General features: G+C 39.6%; 1 protein-coding gene across 7 annotated transcripts in view; it reads left to right on the top strand.

Moving 5' to 3' along the window:
* Positions 1 to 15,643, top strand: part of MSRA (methionine sulfoxide reductase A) — a 363,204-nt gene that overhangs the window by 166,271 nt on the left and 181,290 nt on the right. For all 7 annotated transcript variants that reach the window (XM_043890752.1, XM_043890751.1, XM_043890755.1 and 4 more), the window contains one exon: positions 11,815 to 11,934. In XM_043890752.1, coding sequence (XP_043746687.1) covers positions 11,815 to 11,934 — 120 coding nt within the window. The remainder of the gene's footprint in view (positions 1 to 11,814; positions 11,935 to 15,643) is intronic.

Below are 15,643 nucleotides of genomic sequence, written 5' to 3'. Positions count from 1 at the left end.
TGTGTTAATCAGCACCCACTGGCAAATGTCGTGTTCATTTGTTCACTGAAATTCCATCAATCTCTCACCCACTGTAGAAGGGAAAACAGAATTGCAAGTGCCTAGAGAAGGCAGGGCCCATGACAGACATATCTAGGAAACAGAGAAATACTAAAGGATGCTTCCTAGGAAAACTGAATGCTTTTTTTTTTTTCCTTAAGGCTTTCTTTTCTTTGCCCCAGGCGAGCTGTTGAACATATTTGTCAGGCCCTGATAAAATAGACCTCCGATTCTAACCTGGCTTGGTCTTCAGCCTTGTGCATTTGAGTTTGTTACAATGCTTGGATTTGTTACAATACTTGAATTTGCTACAAGAGCCTGCTTCTCCTGAATTGAGGTGCTGCTGTCCATCCCTCACTGATTTTCCTCTAATCCAGCTAGCAACCACTTGCTTTCAAGCAGCTGGGAGGACCATGATGCTTCCGATGAGCTGGTTTGGTGAAGCCTGTAGGCTTTCCAGTGCTGGCATGGCCAGGTCATCCTGTCCAGGGCAGCACTGCCTCATCAGCCCATTCCTGGGGAGTGGCTGAGGCTCCACTGTCCTTGAAGGGGCCCAGACACACTGTTCACACTCTGAGGAAAGCTCCTGTGAGCAGATTCGGAAATATGTGTAATGAGGAGCAGATGGGGATGCTTGTAATCAGCTACAAGAGGAGGTTCATGGAGTTACCAGAGCCTTCAGATGGCCAAAGGGTTGAAAAGTTGTCCTGAGGGAGAGGGGCTAAATTTGTCCTGTATGACCTCACAGGAGAGGATCAGAGCGAAAGAGGGAGCACTCTAGGGTTTTGGCTCAGTGGAGGAAAGAGCTTCCTAAATGTCGTTAGATCTGCAGGGTTGGACTGGACTGCTTCAAGGTTAATGGCAGTTCAACTGTTTGCCATTTTGCTGAGGAATGTTTTGATAATATTAATAGCAGGGTCTTGGGACTTCCCTGGTGGTCCAGTGGTTAAGACTTCGCTTTCCAATGCAGGGGTTTCAGGTTCTATCCCTGGTCAGAGAGCTAAGATCCCACATGCCTTGGGGCTAAAAAAAACCCACAACATAAAACAGAAGCAGTATTGTAACAAATTCAATAAAGACTTTAAAAATAGTCTGCATCAAAAAAAAAAAAAAAAATACTAGCAAGGCCTTTAAGCTACGTGAGAGATCAGGTCCCTTACAACCTTGGAATTCTCATTCTTGAATCCTCTTCGTGAATAAAGATCTACTGCTCTTCAGAGGCTATTCCCAGGGTAGAGGGTGAAACAGAGCAACATGTATAAAGACCTAGGAGCTGCGTTCATCATGGAACAGCTGCACAGTGTGACGTATGTGTCTATATGGACATGTTTTAAATTTGGGGAGAGACTGCAAAGACTACTTAATAAATTTAAAGCAGTGTTAGGAATGACGTGGGCAGAAGGTAATTAACTGTCACCAAACGCTGATAATATCAATCAGATTCTGATTGCTGTATGGTTTCTTTTCTAGCAGAAGGTGTGTTAAAATTGTATAGTTTTCAAGTAAAAGTTGTGATAAGTAAAGCATCTTACTGAGTTATTTAATATGATGTGTGTGTGTGTGTGTGTTCAGTCTCTCAGTTGAATCCAACTCTTTGTGACCTCGAGGACTGTAGCTGGCCAGGCTCCTCTGTCCATGGGATTCTCTAGGCAAGAATACTGGAGCGGGCTGCCATGCCCTCCTTCAGGGGATTCCGAGATTAACAGGCAGGAAGGCCAGGGGTCTCCAAAGGGAGGAAATAGGCTGCAAGTGTCTCTTAAAATTCTGTGTTGCTATGATGACACCTGGTTCCACCTGAACTTAACTTTTCTCAAACCTTGAGCTAACCAATGCATTTTTCTTATGGAAATGTCTTTTTTTTTTAAGCTGCGTTAATGAAACTATGTATTTGCTTTGGAATTTGCCTTTCTTCAAAATGGTTCCACCTAAGACTAACTTTTGGCTGATAATAGCTCAACAAACCAGTATTGATATCAATTGTTTTATGGCTGGGGGATGACACACCTCGGGCCATCCTATCTCAAAAATGCACTTTGTGGGAGAGGGGCCTGGTGAAACTCCCTCAGCTTTGAGGGGTGTCCCTTATCTGATTAGTAACTTTCTAACAGACAGAAAACAGCTTGCTAAAACTAGCAGGGGGGCACTCTCCTGCCCCGCTTCTGACGTCGATGTCAGAAATTTTCTCTGTCCCTTTTTACACTTTAATAAAACTCTGCTATACAAAAGCTCTTGAGTGATCAAGCCTGGTCCCTGGTCCCGAAGTTAAATCTTCTTTGGAGATCACGAATCCGACACCGTTGACCGTAAGCTATCAGGATCTTCCCAATCCAAGGATTGATCCTGAGTCTCCTGTGGCTCCTGCATTGCAGGCAGATTCTGTTCCACTGCACCATCTGGCAAGTCCCAAGATTCTTACATGTTACCTACTCATGATTCTAAAGAAGACAAAGGACAAATTGGAAAGTGTCTGTGACGGAAATGCACTTGCAAGCGGTAGGTGGGATGAGGGAGCAAAGCGAGGTAGGAGGACAGCTGAAGCAGCAGCAGCTGGTCGGAACTAGGATGGTGGCGGCAAAGGGGTGACAGTGAGGGGCTGGACACCGGGAAGCTGCTGAGGCTGGGACAAGGGAAGGGAAGGATAGCGGCGACTCCCAGATTTCCTGTTAAGGGTCTAGGAAAATGCCAGTGTCGTTAAAGCAGAGACATCGAAACAAGACGCTGGCTTGGTTGGTCAATTAAGTATTAGATGTTTTGAATTCAAGATGTCAGGGGGCCTTCCAGGTGGAGATAACACGGCAGGGAGTTGGAAATGCATCTTTCTAAAGCTTTCTTAGCTGGGTGGTCAGGGGTTAGACCTATGGGTTCAGAGCTATTCCCAAATAGATGATACGTGGTTTGAACCGTATAGAAAAAGGCTGCTTTAAAGGCATAAAAAGGCAAGTGTAAATGTGGACCTTACAGCAAGTTAAAACAGGCAAAGTGACCTGTGAGCGTGAGCTGTCAAACCGTAAAGCAGCTGCGGAAGAGGGGGAGCCTGTGATCTCAGGAGTGGGATGGCCGTGTCGCTCTTGCTGTCCTGGCTGACTTTCTGAGATCCTGCTCCTGGAGGCAGCCCTGGAAAGGACTGGGAACATGGCTCTGTCCTGAGTAATGTCTAACAGTAGGGAAAAGAGCTGGAAGAGAGGGAGCATTTGGATAAAATGTGAAAGAAACATGGGTCACTACACATGTACATTTTTTTAAGAGATATAATTTCTATTTATTTATTTGGCTGCATCAGGGCTTAGTTACGGCGTGTGGGATTTTCTGTTGTGGTGCTTGGACTCCAGTTGTGGCCCTCAGGCTCAGCAGCTGCAATGCACAGGCGTAGTTGCTCCACGGCATGTGGGATCTCCCCAGACCAGGGATTGAACCCGTGTCCCTGCATCGGCAGGTGAATTCTTTACCACTGGACCATCAGGAAAGTCCCAAAGATAAAATATTCTTTAAAGAGTCATTTTGTTATATTCTGTAAATGACACCTCTTATGCTCCAAGACTCCAAGGTTCACCTGTCTCAACAGATTTCAAAAGAACTCAATAAAGACCATGTTCTCTAAGTGCAATGCCAAAAATGAAGACAGTGTAAAAAACAGGCCATATGTTTGAAAGCTAAATTTTATACCCTTAAGTAATCCTGAGTTAGAAGGAAATAACTTGGAAATTATAAAATATCTAGAAAAGAGTGACGAGGAAAGTACCACATATTTAAGTATGTGGGATGCATCTAAAGCAAAACTCAGAGGAAAATGTACAGCTTTAAAGACGTTTATCAGAAAACAAGAACCCTTGAAAATAAACAACCTAAGTATTCATATCAAGAAACTAGGAAAGGAACAGACTAAAAGTAAACTGTATAAAAAGATAATTGTAAAGAAAGAGCAGATGTAGAAAACTAAAAAAGAAAGGGAGGAATCACTGAAAGCCATATTTTTTTCTGTGATGAAAATGTCTAAAAACAGAAATAGAAATAGGACCACTTGAATAAACTCATAGCAGTGAAACAATTAAAGTTTTTCCTAATGCCTCCCCTCTCCTCTCCAAAGACAGAAGGTCTAGGTGGTTCAGAAAGGTTTATTATAGCTCCAAGGACCAAATACATTTTTCTAATGCAGTGTTAAATAGGAGAAAAAAGAAAGAAGTGTTAGCAATCCATTTTATGAGGCCAGTATAACCTTGATTCTAATTGTGGACAAGGTAGTACAAGGAAATAAAATTATGACCTATCTTTCTTACAAACATAAATGAAAACGCTGAAGTAAAATATTAGTAAAAGTGTTTCCTTCATATTAAAATACATTATGAATAGTTAAGGTTTATTGAAGGATGGTTCAGAAAAACTTATACATGTGATATATTACCTTCAGAGATTAAAAGATTTGGAATCTCTATGATCATCTCAAAAGGATGCAAGCATTGTTAAAACTCAAAACTTATTCATGGCATAAAGCTCTTTACAACTCAGAATGGAAGGAAACATTCCTAACCTGAAAAAGGATATCTGCCGAAAACCTGTAGCAAACCTCATCCTTATTGGAGCATTCTCACTAACATTAGGATGAAACAAGGCTCTTTACTATCACCCGCATTATTCAGCCTTGTGTGGAAGGTCCTAGCCAATGCAATAGGATGAGATAAAAGAAGGAAAATAATGATTGGACAGGGAGTTACAAAATTGTCATTTGTATGAAATACTATATAGATAATCAAAGAGAACATGGCGTAAAACCATTAGAACTAGGAAGAGAATTCTCTAAGTTTTCCGAGTGTGTGGAAAGCAAACTAAGATCAGTGGGTTTTATATCTCCCAGCTCTAACCAATAAAAAAGCATAATCGAAAGTTTATAGCAGTGACACAAATCATAAGATACACAGAACTATATGTAATAAAAATATATAAGACCTTTATGGAGAAAACAGTAAGATGGTATTAAAGGACATCCAAGAAGACCTGAATAAAGGACAGCTGTATTATGTTTGTTGACAGACAGAGTCAAGAACAGCAAAGGAAATTTTGAAGACGTGTGAGATAAGACTTGCTCTACCAAATTATTATGCCTCATTAAAATTCAGGTGATTGCAACCCCTGATCTTTCCCTACAAACCTGCCCCACCCACACTGTTCTCTACTCAAACCAATACTCTTAGAATCATCCTTGCCTCTCTGTTTCTCTCAAACCCTGCTGTCAGGAAATCCTTTTGGTTCTACAAAATGTATCCCAAATCTGATCATGACATGTGTCTGCTCTCTGGTGTAAACCAGCATTATCTGTCACTTGGATTACAGCAATAGTTTCCTAACCGTCCCTGCTTCTCTGCTCGGTCCACTCCCGCCTGTTCTCAGCAGAGAAGAGCCAGAGTGAACCTTGTAAAACATGAGTTAGGTAATTTCCCTCTCCTGCACAAAACTTAGCCATGGTTAACCATTTCTTTCAGAGTAAAGTCCAAAGTCCTTACAGTAGCCCCCAAGACCCTGTGTGATCCAGCTTACTGCTTTATAGCTTACTGCTTCTGCCAACTCCGCCGTCATCCTGGCTTCTCTCCTGCCACTTCAGACATTGCAGGCTGTTCTTAGTGCCTTTGTGGTGATGCTGTTCTATTCCAAGAACATCCCATGCCCCAGAAAACGGAGTGGGTGACCTCTTCACTGCATTCAAGTCTTTGTTGCCGTTACTACGTCTTTGAGGTCCACCCCAAAACCTTGTTTAACATTGCACCTTCCCCAGCACTCCTGATCCGTCTGACCCTGTTCTGCTTTTCTTTTCTTTTTTTAAATAGCTCCTTACTTCTAACTTGCTATATCACATGCTTATTTATTATTTATGCTGTATATTATCTGTCTTTTGCCACTAGAGTATAAGCACTGTAAAAGTTAGGATCTTTGTTTCATTCACTCATGTATTCCAAGTGCCTAGAGTACTTCTTGGCACCTGGTGGGCAATGAATAAACATTTGTTGAATACATGAATGAAGACCAGTGTGTTATTGGTACAGAAATAGACAAATGAATGGAACATAATATATAGCTCAGAACAAGATCACTCAAAATGACATAGGATAGAGATGACATTAGAGATAAATGAGGAAATAATAGATTATTTAATAAATAATAATTTATTTTGGATACTTGGTTATCCATGTAGAAGGATGCAGTTCCAAGAGGGACGTTTATAGTGATGAGTGTCCACATTGAAGGAAAAGAAAGATCTCAAGTAAACAGCCTTCCTTTATACTTTAAGGATTTAGAAAAAGAATAATCTAAGACCAAAGTTATCAGAAGGAAGGCAATAATAAAGATCAGAGCAGAAGTAAATGAAATCAAGAGTAGAAAGACAACAGAAAAGAATAATTGAAACAAAGAGTTGGTTTCTTGAAAGTGAAAACAAAATTGACAAACTTTTAGCTAGACTAACCAAGAATAGAGGAGAGCGGGTTCAAATAAACGAAACTATAAATGAAAGAGGAGACGTTACAACTGATGCCACAGATATGGAGAAAAGGGAACCCTGGGGCCCTGTTGGTGGGAGTATAAGTTGGTACAGCCATTTTGGAAAGCAGTGTGGAAGTTCCTCAGAAATTAGAAATAGAACTACCGTATAATCAACTAGTCCACTTCTGAGTTATATATCTGAAGAAAATGAAGTCACTGTCTTAAAGAGATATCTCTACTCCTGTGTTCATTTCAGTATTATCCATGATAGCCAGGAGATGGAAACAACCTAAATGGTTATCAACAGGTTAATGGATAAAACGGTGTGTTACTGATGTGTGTGTTAAATATATACACAAACATAATGGAATAATTATTACGATTATAATAGTAATTATAAAAACCATAAAAAGCCATGAAAAGCAGGAATTCTGCCATTTGTGACAACACGCTAGACCTTTCAGGCGTTATCCTAAATGAAATAAGTCATACAGAGAAAGACAAATACTGTATAATTTCACTTACATTGGAATCTAAAGAAAGAGCCAAGTTCATCAGAACAAAGAGTACAATTGTGGTTTCCAGAGTTTGGGAGTACAAACTTCTAGTGATGAGTAAATTCTGGGGATCTAATATTCCCCATGGTGACTATAGCTAATAATACTATACTTTATAATTGAAAGTTACTAAGAGAGTAGGTTTTAAATATTCTCACTACAAAAAATTGGAATTGTGTGAGGTGATAAATGTGTAACTGACCTTACTGTTTTAATTATTTCACAGTATGTTTGTGTGTCAAGTATGTGATGACATTCTATACAGTAAACTTACATGTCATATGTCAATTATATACCAATAAAGCTGGAAAAACTTTTAAAAAGTTAAAAATATACCATAGTACCACCCGTAGTTTTGCCAAAGGATGAAATCTGAGTGTGGATCACACCTCTGGATCCAGCAGGAAATTTGCAGGAAACGTTGAGGATAGAGGAACAGGTTGAATTGCACCAGGAGAACGCAATTGGCAAAATCTACACTGTGGGAAATTCTGCAGGTCAAGCGGCTCGTGTTTTCTTCAATGGATAAATTAAAGGATTAGAATGGAGTGGGAGCCTGTCCACTGAAAAAATTTTAAAGACATAATCAGATTTTTAAAATGAGCAGGACCAAACTGTAGTATCAGGGTGGATACCTTGAATGATAAAATGATAAAAGAAGCATCAGTAAGTAAATACTATAAAATTCAGACAATAGCTAGCTTTGGGGGAAGAAAGAGAGTTGTGACTTAGGTGTGATGTAAGGGTTTCCTGGGGTGGATGGCAAAGTTCTAAATCTTGACCTGAGTGGTGATTACTAGACTGTTCGAGTATAATAATGCACTGAGTTATGCATTTGTTGCATGTGGTTTTTCTGTATCTGGTTTATTTATAATAAAAGATTAAAATATAAAATATTGTAAGTAAAACATATTTTAGATGATATTCATGTTGCTTACTAGACCCACAAATTCTGAGACATTCTGCCATAAATCAACCTTTCTTTGTTTAAACACATACATACTCAGGCAAATAAAAGAATGCTTAGGTTATACTGGAAGCCATTAGATAAAACATCTGATTGCTTCAAGGAGTTTTATTCTTACAGTCACCCCTATCCTAAGTTAAATACCTTTATAGAAATATCAACATTGGTTATATACCCTGAGACATTATTTCAGCCACACCCCTCTTGGAGACCTTTGCCCAGGTGGAGCTAGTTCATTCTCCTTGCTATCAGAGTTCTTTTCTTGATCCCCAATAAACGGAAAGGGGGGAGATAAATATTTCTCTACCTTCAGTAAATTTTTGTTTGGGCATTTTTTTCTGGGCGCCTGATGACCTCAGCTAGCGATCAGAAGTTGTTTTGTGAAGTTTGCTCTGCGTTCAGTTATTCTTTTGATGAATTTGTAGGAGAGAAAGTGGTCTCCCTGTCCTACTCCTCCACCATCTTGGCTCCTCTTGTTTGGGCATTTTAAGTTTTATAAATCTGTGTCATGAGGATGTAGTGAAGATGCAGGAGATTTAGACTCTGGGGCCATAGACAAGAAGACTGTAGACAGTGACCAGGGTAAGCTGGCTGCTAAAATAGCCCGTTATATACCGTGTGTAGGCTTCCCTCGTGGCTCAGCGGTAAAGAACCCGCCTGCAAGGAGACATGGGTTCGATCCCTCTCCTGGGAAGATTTCCTAGAGAAGGAAATGGCAACCAACTCCAGTATTCTTGCCTGGAGAACCCCATGGAGCCTGGAGGGCTACAGTCCATGGGGTCACAAAAGAGCTGGACATGACCTAGCGGCTGAACAACAGCAAGGTGTGGAGCGTGGAGGACACTGAAGTGTGTGCAGCGCTCTTTGGCACCATCACTGTTAGTCGCTGTGAGATACAGAAATATTTCACCCAGTGACCCCCAAAGACTACCAAACTTCAGAGGCGAAGGTGCCTTCAGCTTGCACACTGCCAATCTCCTGGCTGGCTTTGTGGCCTTTTCTGTGCAGTAATACTGCCCAGCTCCTTTGTTCACCCGTCCTTCTCCAGAGATTCCCTGTCATCATTCCCGTGAGGGATCATTTTATGTGTCAACTTGGCCTGGCTATGGGATGCCCAGAAAACCGGTAAAGCGTCATTTCTGGATGTGTCTATGAGGGCTTCTGCAAGAGCTTAGTGTTTGAGTCGTTACATGGAATAGATCAACCTCACCAGCGTGAGTGGGCATCGTCCAGTCCATTGAGGGGCTGCATAGAACAAAATAGGAGATGGAGGGTGAATTCACTCTGTCTGAGCTGGGATACCCATCTCCTCTTGCCCTCAAACATCAGTGCTCCTGGTTATCAGCTTTCAAACTTAGACTGGGATTCGCATCATTGGATTCCTTGACTCTCAGACTTACAGGTTTGGACAAAGATTATGGTACTGCCTTTCCTGGGCCTCTAGCTTGCAGATTGTAGCTCATGGGACTTCCTTGCCTCCATAAATTAGGATCCAATTCCTCATAACAAATCTCTCTCTGTAGATCTGTTTAAATCCTGTTTGTTCTGTTTCTTCAGAAAACTCTGACTAGTTTAGTCCCCTCATCTCAGGAATGCAATGAAATAAAATTAATAGTGAATCCTTGTTCCAGAGACTTGAGGATGGTCAATTTTTAGGAGTAAATACCTAGTCACAGTCACTCCTGCATTATAGGCAGATTCTTTACTGTCTGAACCACCAAGGAAGCCCAGTTACATTCACTAGTAGCAAACAATTCACTTTTGTTTTTGTGAAAACAAAATGATATTTAGTGGTGTGTAACTCGAACAATGCAGATGCTTATTTTTTCTTTGAATTGTTTGCTTTCCTTTTTAAAAGGTATGTGTTTTTAAAGTAATGTGAACCTATTATATAAAAACTTGAAAAATAAAAAAGTTTGTATATTCTCACCACTGTAATATAATCATGATTATGATTTTTTGTATTTCTTTCTAGTCTATCTTGGTATGAATATTTTTTCATAGTTATAATAAGAACATGCCTATAATTGTCTTTTTCCCCTTTTAAATTTAGCTTTGGGTTAATTATGATGCAATTATATACATATTTCCATATTGCATTGTTACCACAACAGCAACTTTTTACTACATTAAATTTCATCATTTGGCTCTATCATATTTTTTAACTTAGCCTATTTCTGGTTAGTACGTTTCCCATCACATTTGAGCAAGTATGTTTCTGTATAATGTATAACATCACGCACATTTGTTTTTGGTTGGTGTTGCTCTGAATTCTTAAAGTAGAATATTAACAAGTGTCAAGAATTTCACTAAACTTTTAATTTTTCTTTTAGCTCTGTCATCAAATCTAACAGATCTAGTGATTGTTAAAGTAGGAGGCATATATTAATTTGATAACTGTTGTTCTACCCAGTATTTTAATTATATATGACTTAATAAAGCCAGATAAAACTTGAGGAAGGCAGTAATCTTGTTTACATCTAGAAATTGACCACAGAATAGTTGTGGAAGTTTAGAAATTCATGGTAGAAAAAGGAAGGTTCTTTATCTGGAGACAAGGAAATGTAATACAACATTTTAGATGAGTGTAAGCATGTGCATTCTTGGGAGATAGGTCTTAGTTTTCATCATATATTCAAAGGAATCTAATACCTAACCACTGGTGTGAGCACATGTGTGCTAGCTGAGTGGAAAACCACTTTTGTGCCTTTATTTGTTAGTCTCTTTCCCTGTCTTCCTCTGTCTCTTTCTTTATTTATCATATTCAGTAATTGAACTCAGAAAAATGTTCTTTTTGGTGAGCAGTGATTTATCACATGAAATTTTCTGCTGCTAAGTCACTTCAGTCGTGTCCGACTCTGTGTGACCCCATAGACGGCAGCCCACCAGGCTCCAGCGTCCCTGGGATTCTCCAGGCAAGAACACTGGAGTGGGTTGCCATTTCCTCCTCCAATGCATGAAAGTGAAAAGTGAAAGTGAAGTTGCTCAGTCGTGTCCGACTCTCAGCGACCCCAAGGACTGCAGCCTACCAGGCTCCTCCGTCCATGGGATTTTCCAGGCAAGAGTACTGGAGTGGGATGCCATTGCCAAATTTTCTAATGAATTAAAAAAAATTTTCAAACTGAACACATATGTGAAATTGTTAATCAAATACTGTGTCAATCTGTTTTGATCTGGGGGATGTCTTCCCATTTAAATCAGTAATTTAGTGTTACCTTCCTTTGTTAGGATTTTTAAAGAAAGCCTGACCAGGATACTTATCATTAAATAAATTTCTACTGTTGCTACAACTTATTATGTTTTGACAAGTTCATAATGAACTGAGTGTGGAAATCATTCATCAAATGCAGTTATCCTCTTGCTATATTATTTCAAAAGGTGTAACTTTACAAGCTATTAAAATTTGAGGTTTTTAAAAATTTTTACACTACTAAAGCAAGAGGATGAGATGATTAGAAAGCATCACTGACTCAGTGGACATGAATTTGAACAGACTTGGGGAGGACAGAGGAGCCTGGTGTGCTGCAGTGCGTGGGGTCGAAAAGAGTCATACATAACTTAATGACTGAACAACAATAAGAAAGCAAAGAGACATTCTGTGAAAATAACCTTAAATAAAATTCTTTTCAGATGTTAAAAGCTCTGCTTCTTTAAAAGGTAAAATCTTACTCATGTTTGGTTACCAGATTACAAGAAGAACTTTTTCCTAGTGTGACAGGGCGCCTGATTTGCAACGACTGCCTTGTTTTTATAAAGGACTAACCAGTATCCTGTTTTTCTTAGGAATGGGCTGTTTCTGGGGAGCTGAAAGGAAATTCTGGAACCTGAAAGGTGTATATTCAACTCAAGTTGGTTATGCAGGAGGCTATACTCCCAATCCTACTTATAAAGAAGTCTGCTCAGGTAGGAAGACTTTCTGGACTTATCTTTGCTGGCAGGTGACAGGATCTTCAAAATGGAAATAAATTTTTTGGGTGTTTTTTCAGTTTTGTCTTGCCCATTTCTATAAATATACTTGCTGACCTTTCACTTTATGTTTTTAGAAAACAATAGACTTCATACAGAATGTGCCATGTAGCTTTTCTTGCAGAAAAATCACCCTGAAACGTAATCTCTAAAATGATCATTTGTTACCTTGTGATTCTGTGGGTCAGCAATTTAGACTAAGTTCAGCTGGATGGTCCTTCTGCTGACTTCATCTGGGTTCGTTCATGGGACTGCCGTCGACTGTTGGGTTCCTTGGGGGGCTAATTGGTCATCAGTGGCTTCATCATATATCTGGCAATTGCTGCCGCCGTCACCTTTTCTTGCCCAGGGTACTGAGGATGATGAGTATGTCTTCAGCACACTGGCCTGGGTAAATTCACGTGATGGTGGATGCAGAGATGAGGAGCGGTGAGAGAGAACAAGCACCATTCTGCTAGTACTTTCCACGTTTCTGTGTCACACTTACTACGGTCCCATTGACCACAGCAGGTCACATGGTCTAGCCTGGAGTCTGTGTGTTTACAGGGAGATGTGAAGAAATTCGGGACCATTACCCCATCATTCTATCACCTGCGACAAGTATGTCATCTACCAGACTTCTTTCTTGAGGGAAAAACACTAAAAATCAGGCTGTAATGAGGGACTGGTAAACTGTGGCTTGCAGGCTAAATTCTGTCTGCTGTCTGTTTATATAAGTAAAATTTTTGTAAAACCCAGTCATTTGCTCTTTGTTTATGTTATCTGTGAATGTTTTCATGCCACAGTCTCAGAGTTGAGTGGATGCCTCTGAGACTGTATGGCCTGTGAAACCTAAAATGCTTATGATCTTGCCCTTTACAGAAAAATATTTGCTGACCTGGATAGGCAGTTGCTTCCATGACATATTCTATCTCAATTACCAAATTATCTTTCTGGAATTTGTTTTGTTTTATTGTTTCTGGCCTTCGAAGTTTTTTTTTTTACCTTTCTGCCAGCTCCAGGAGCATTTAAAACATACTATTTTTCTATTTTTAAACTTTTATTTTTCATTTTTAAAATAAAAATGGTATATATTTAAGATGTAGATATAAGATGTAAGATGTAAGGCGTGATACTTTGGTATGCATAGTGAAGTTATTCTAATAATCAAGCTAATTAACATACCCATCTCCTCACGAACTTTTTTTATGTGTGATGAGAACACCTTTGATCCACTCTCTTAGACGATTCCAAGTGTATAATACCGTGTTAAGTACAGTCACCACACTGTACACTGTATCTCTAGAACTAATTCATTTTACATAAAGGAAAGTTTGTATCCTTTGACCAACATCTCCCCATTTCCCTGGTGGCCACCATTCTACTCTGCTTCTGTGAGTTCAGTGTTTTTAGATCCCACTTCTAAGTGAAATAGTACACTATTTGTTTTTTCTGTGTCTAGCTTATTTTGCTTAGCATAATGTCCTGCAGGTTCATCCATGTTATTGCACATGGCAGGATTTTCTTCATTTTTAGGCTGAATTGTGTTCCATTGTGTATGTGCCACGTCTTCTTTTTCCCTTCACTGACAAATACTTAAGATTGTTTCTATACCTTGGCCATTTCGAATAATGCTGCAGTGAGTATGGGAACCCAAGTGTCTCTTTAAGACATGGATTTCTCTATCTTTGTATATGTACCCAGAAGAGAGGTCATTGAATTGTATAATAGTTCTGTTTTGAAATTTTTGAGGCACATCTATACTGTAAAACACATTTAAAAAATATATTTTATTTATTATCTTAAACAGTTCTTAATAGAGTTTATCTAGCATATAGTCCATCACATTGACAGAAGTAGGATTTTTAAAAATATGTAAATAGTTTCATGGTTTAAAAATAAAGGTTCACTTCGGATATTTTTCAATAATATTTGGATATTTTTCAATAATAAATACTACTACACGGTCTAAGGTTGGTTGAATCGTCAGATGTGGAGGAACCAGGAATAAAAAAAAAAAAAAAAGAAAAAGAAAAAAATAAAATAAAGGTTCACATTGGTATTATCTGTGGAGGGCCCTCTCAGCTCTTTAAGGGCACTGAGGATGAGGCAGGGAGGAACTGGAGTGTAGGAATTTGCTCAATAATGAGCATGTTGATTTGTTTGCTACAATATGAATTCTGGTTTTGAAGTGAGATTTTAACTGTGCAACAGTGAAAATATCATCAAAATATTCCTATTCTTATTTTTCTTCCTTCTGGAGAAGAAGTGAAATATTCTGATTGATGTTGAGAATATGGAATATCAGACAAATATGTTAATGGTTAATCCTTTTTTTCCCTTTGCTTCTGTTTCAAAATGAAACAGCTTATGCAGAACTATAAATAGAGAGATTCAGATGAACCCTGGAGATTGCCCAGGTGTATCCTCTTAAGTCTTAGGAATGGAAATGAATATATTCCTTCCTATAATTGCAGACACAACTTAATAGCTTAAGAGAAAAGGTTGCTAAGATAACATCCAGATATCTACTGCTTATATTGTTACTCTCTACCAGCAAAATGTTAATCATCAGTTAGAATATTGTGGTTGCTGTTTGCTCAGACTCTCTCCAATTAAGTTCTTCACCATAAGAACAACATGATAATTGCCCTTTGTTGATTCCTCTGTGTGCCAGACACCATTAAGTAGCTTGTGCTCAGTCATGTCCAACTCTTTGTGACCCCATGGACTGTAGCCCTCCAGGCTCCTCTGTCCATGGGATTTCCCAGGCAAGAATATTTGAGTGGGCTGCCATTTCCTCCGCCAGGGGATCTTCCCGACCCCCCCATATGGGATTGAACCCATATCTCCTGAGTCTCCTGCATGGCAGGCAGGTTCTTTACCCCTGAGCCACTGGCCAAACAGTGTACAAGCGCTTTTTTCATCTTTGCTTTTTTTTCCATCCAGTCTTTCAAACAGCCCCATGAAGGGTCTCAGTTTCTATTTTTTACAAAGGAGTGTTGAGGCTCAGAGAAAATAAGTGACTTATCCAGGGTCATATCTCCCGACCTTTAGCTCTCAGCTCAAAACTTATGCCATTGACCGTGGTGTAAGTCACCCAGCTGTCATCATGGCCCAGCCATTCTCCATTCACCTATTCATGCTTCCCTCCTCCCCACGTTTTCTTTCATGTATATTGTTGAGCCTTTTGGTATGCTTTTTCATGATTACTGTAAGGAAAATAGCAAACAGTCTTTTGGGTCTTTCTGATGTTTGCAAGGAAAAAGGAAAAAAATCCCTTTTAAGATATAGTTCATGCCGACATCTGGCACGTTAGAGGCCTGTAGCAATGGTGAAATACAGAAATCACGGAAGTTATAAAGAACTCTCTATTTGATGTGAACACTACCTGCTAAGTTAGTGGTGGCATCTGGAAGCATGGTTGTCATGGAAACTTGTTCCTGATTGGAAAAAGATAGTTACAGGGTCTTTTCCAGACACAGAAGGAGAGATGATTTCTCTCCCCAGGCTTTTTGTTGTTGTTGTTGTTCTGATCATGAAAGAGAAAAACAAAAAGGCCTAGAGAGGCTGTGATGGAAAGGTCTGTCTGGCCCAGAAGTGATGGAGCCTACAGATCTGTGGGAATAGCAGGGAAGGAAAACAAGCAAGGTCCCCAGCTAGAGTA

The sequence above is a fragment of the Cervus elaphus genome, chromosome 29 (genome assembly GCF_910594005.1).
Source record: "Cervus elaphus chromosome 29, mCerEla1.1, whole genome shotgun sequence".
Lineage (NCBI taxonomy): Eukaryota > Metazoa > Chordata > Mammalia > Artiodactyla > Cervidae > Cervus > Cervus elaphus.
The sequence above is the reverse complement of the archived record's forward strand: the minus strand, read 5'-3'. Positions and strand labels throughout refer to the sequence as shown.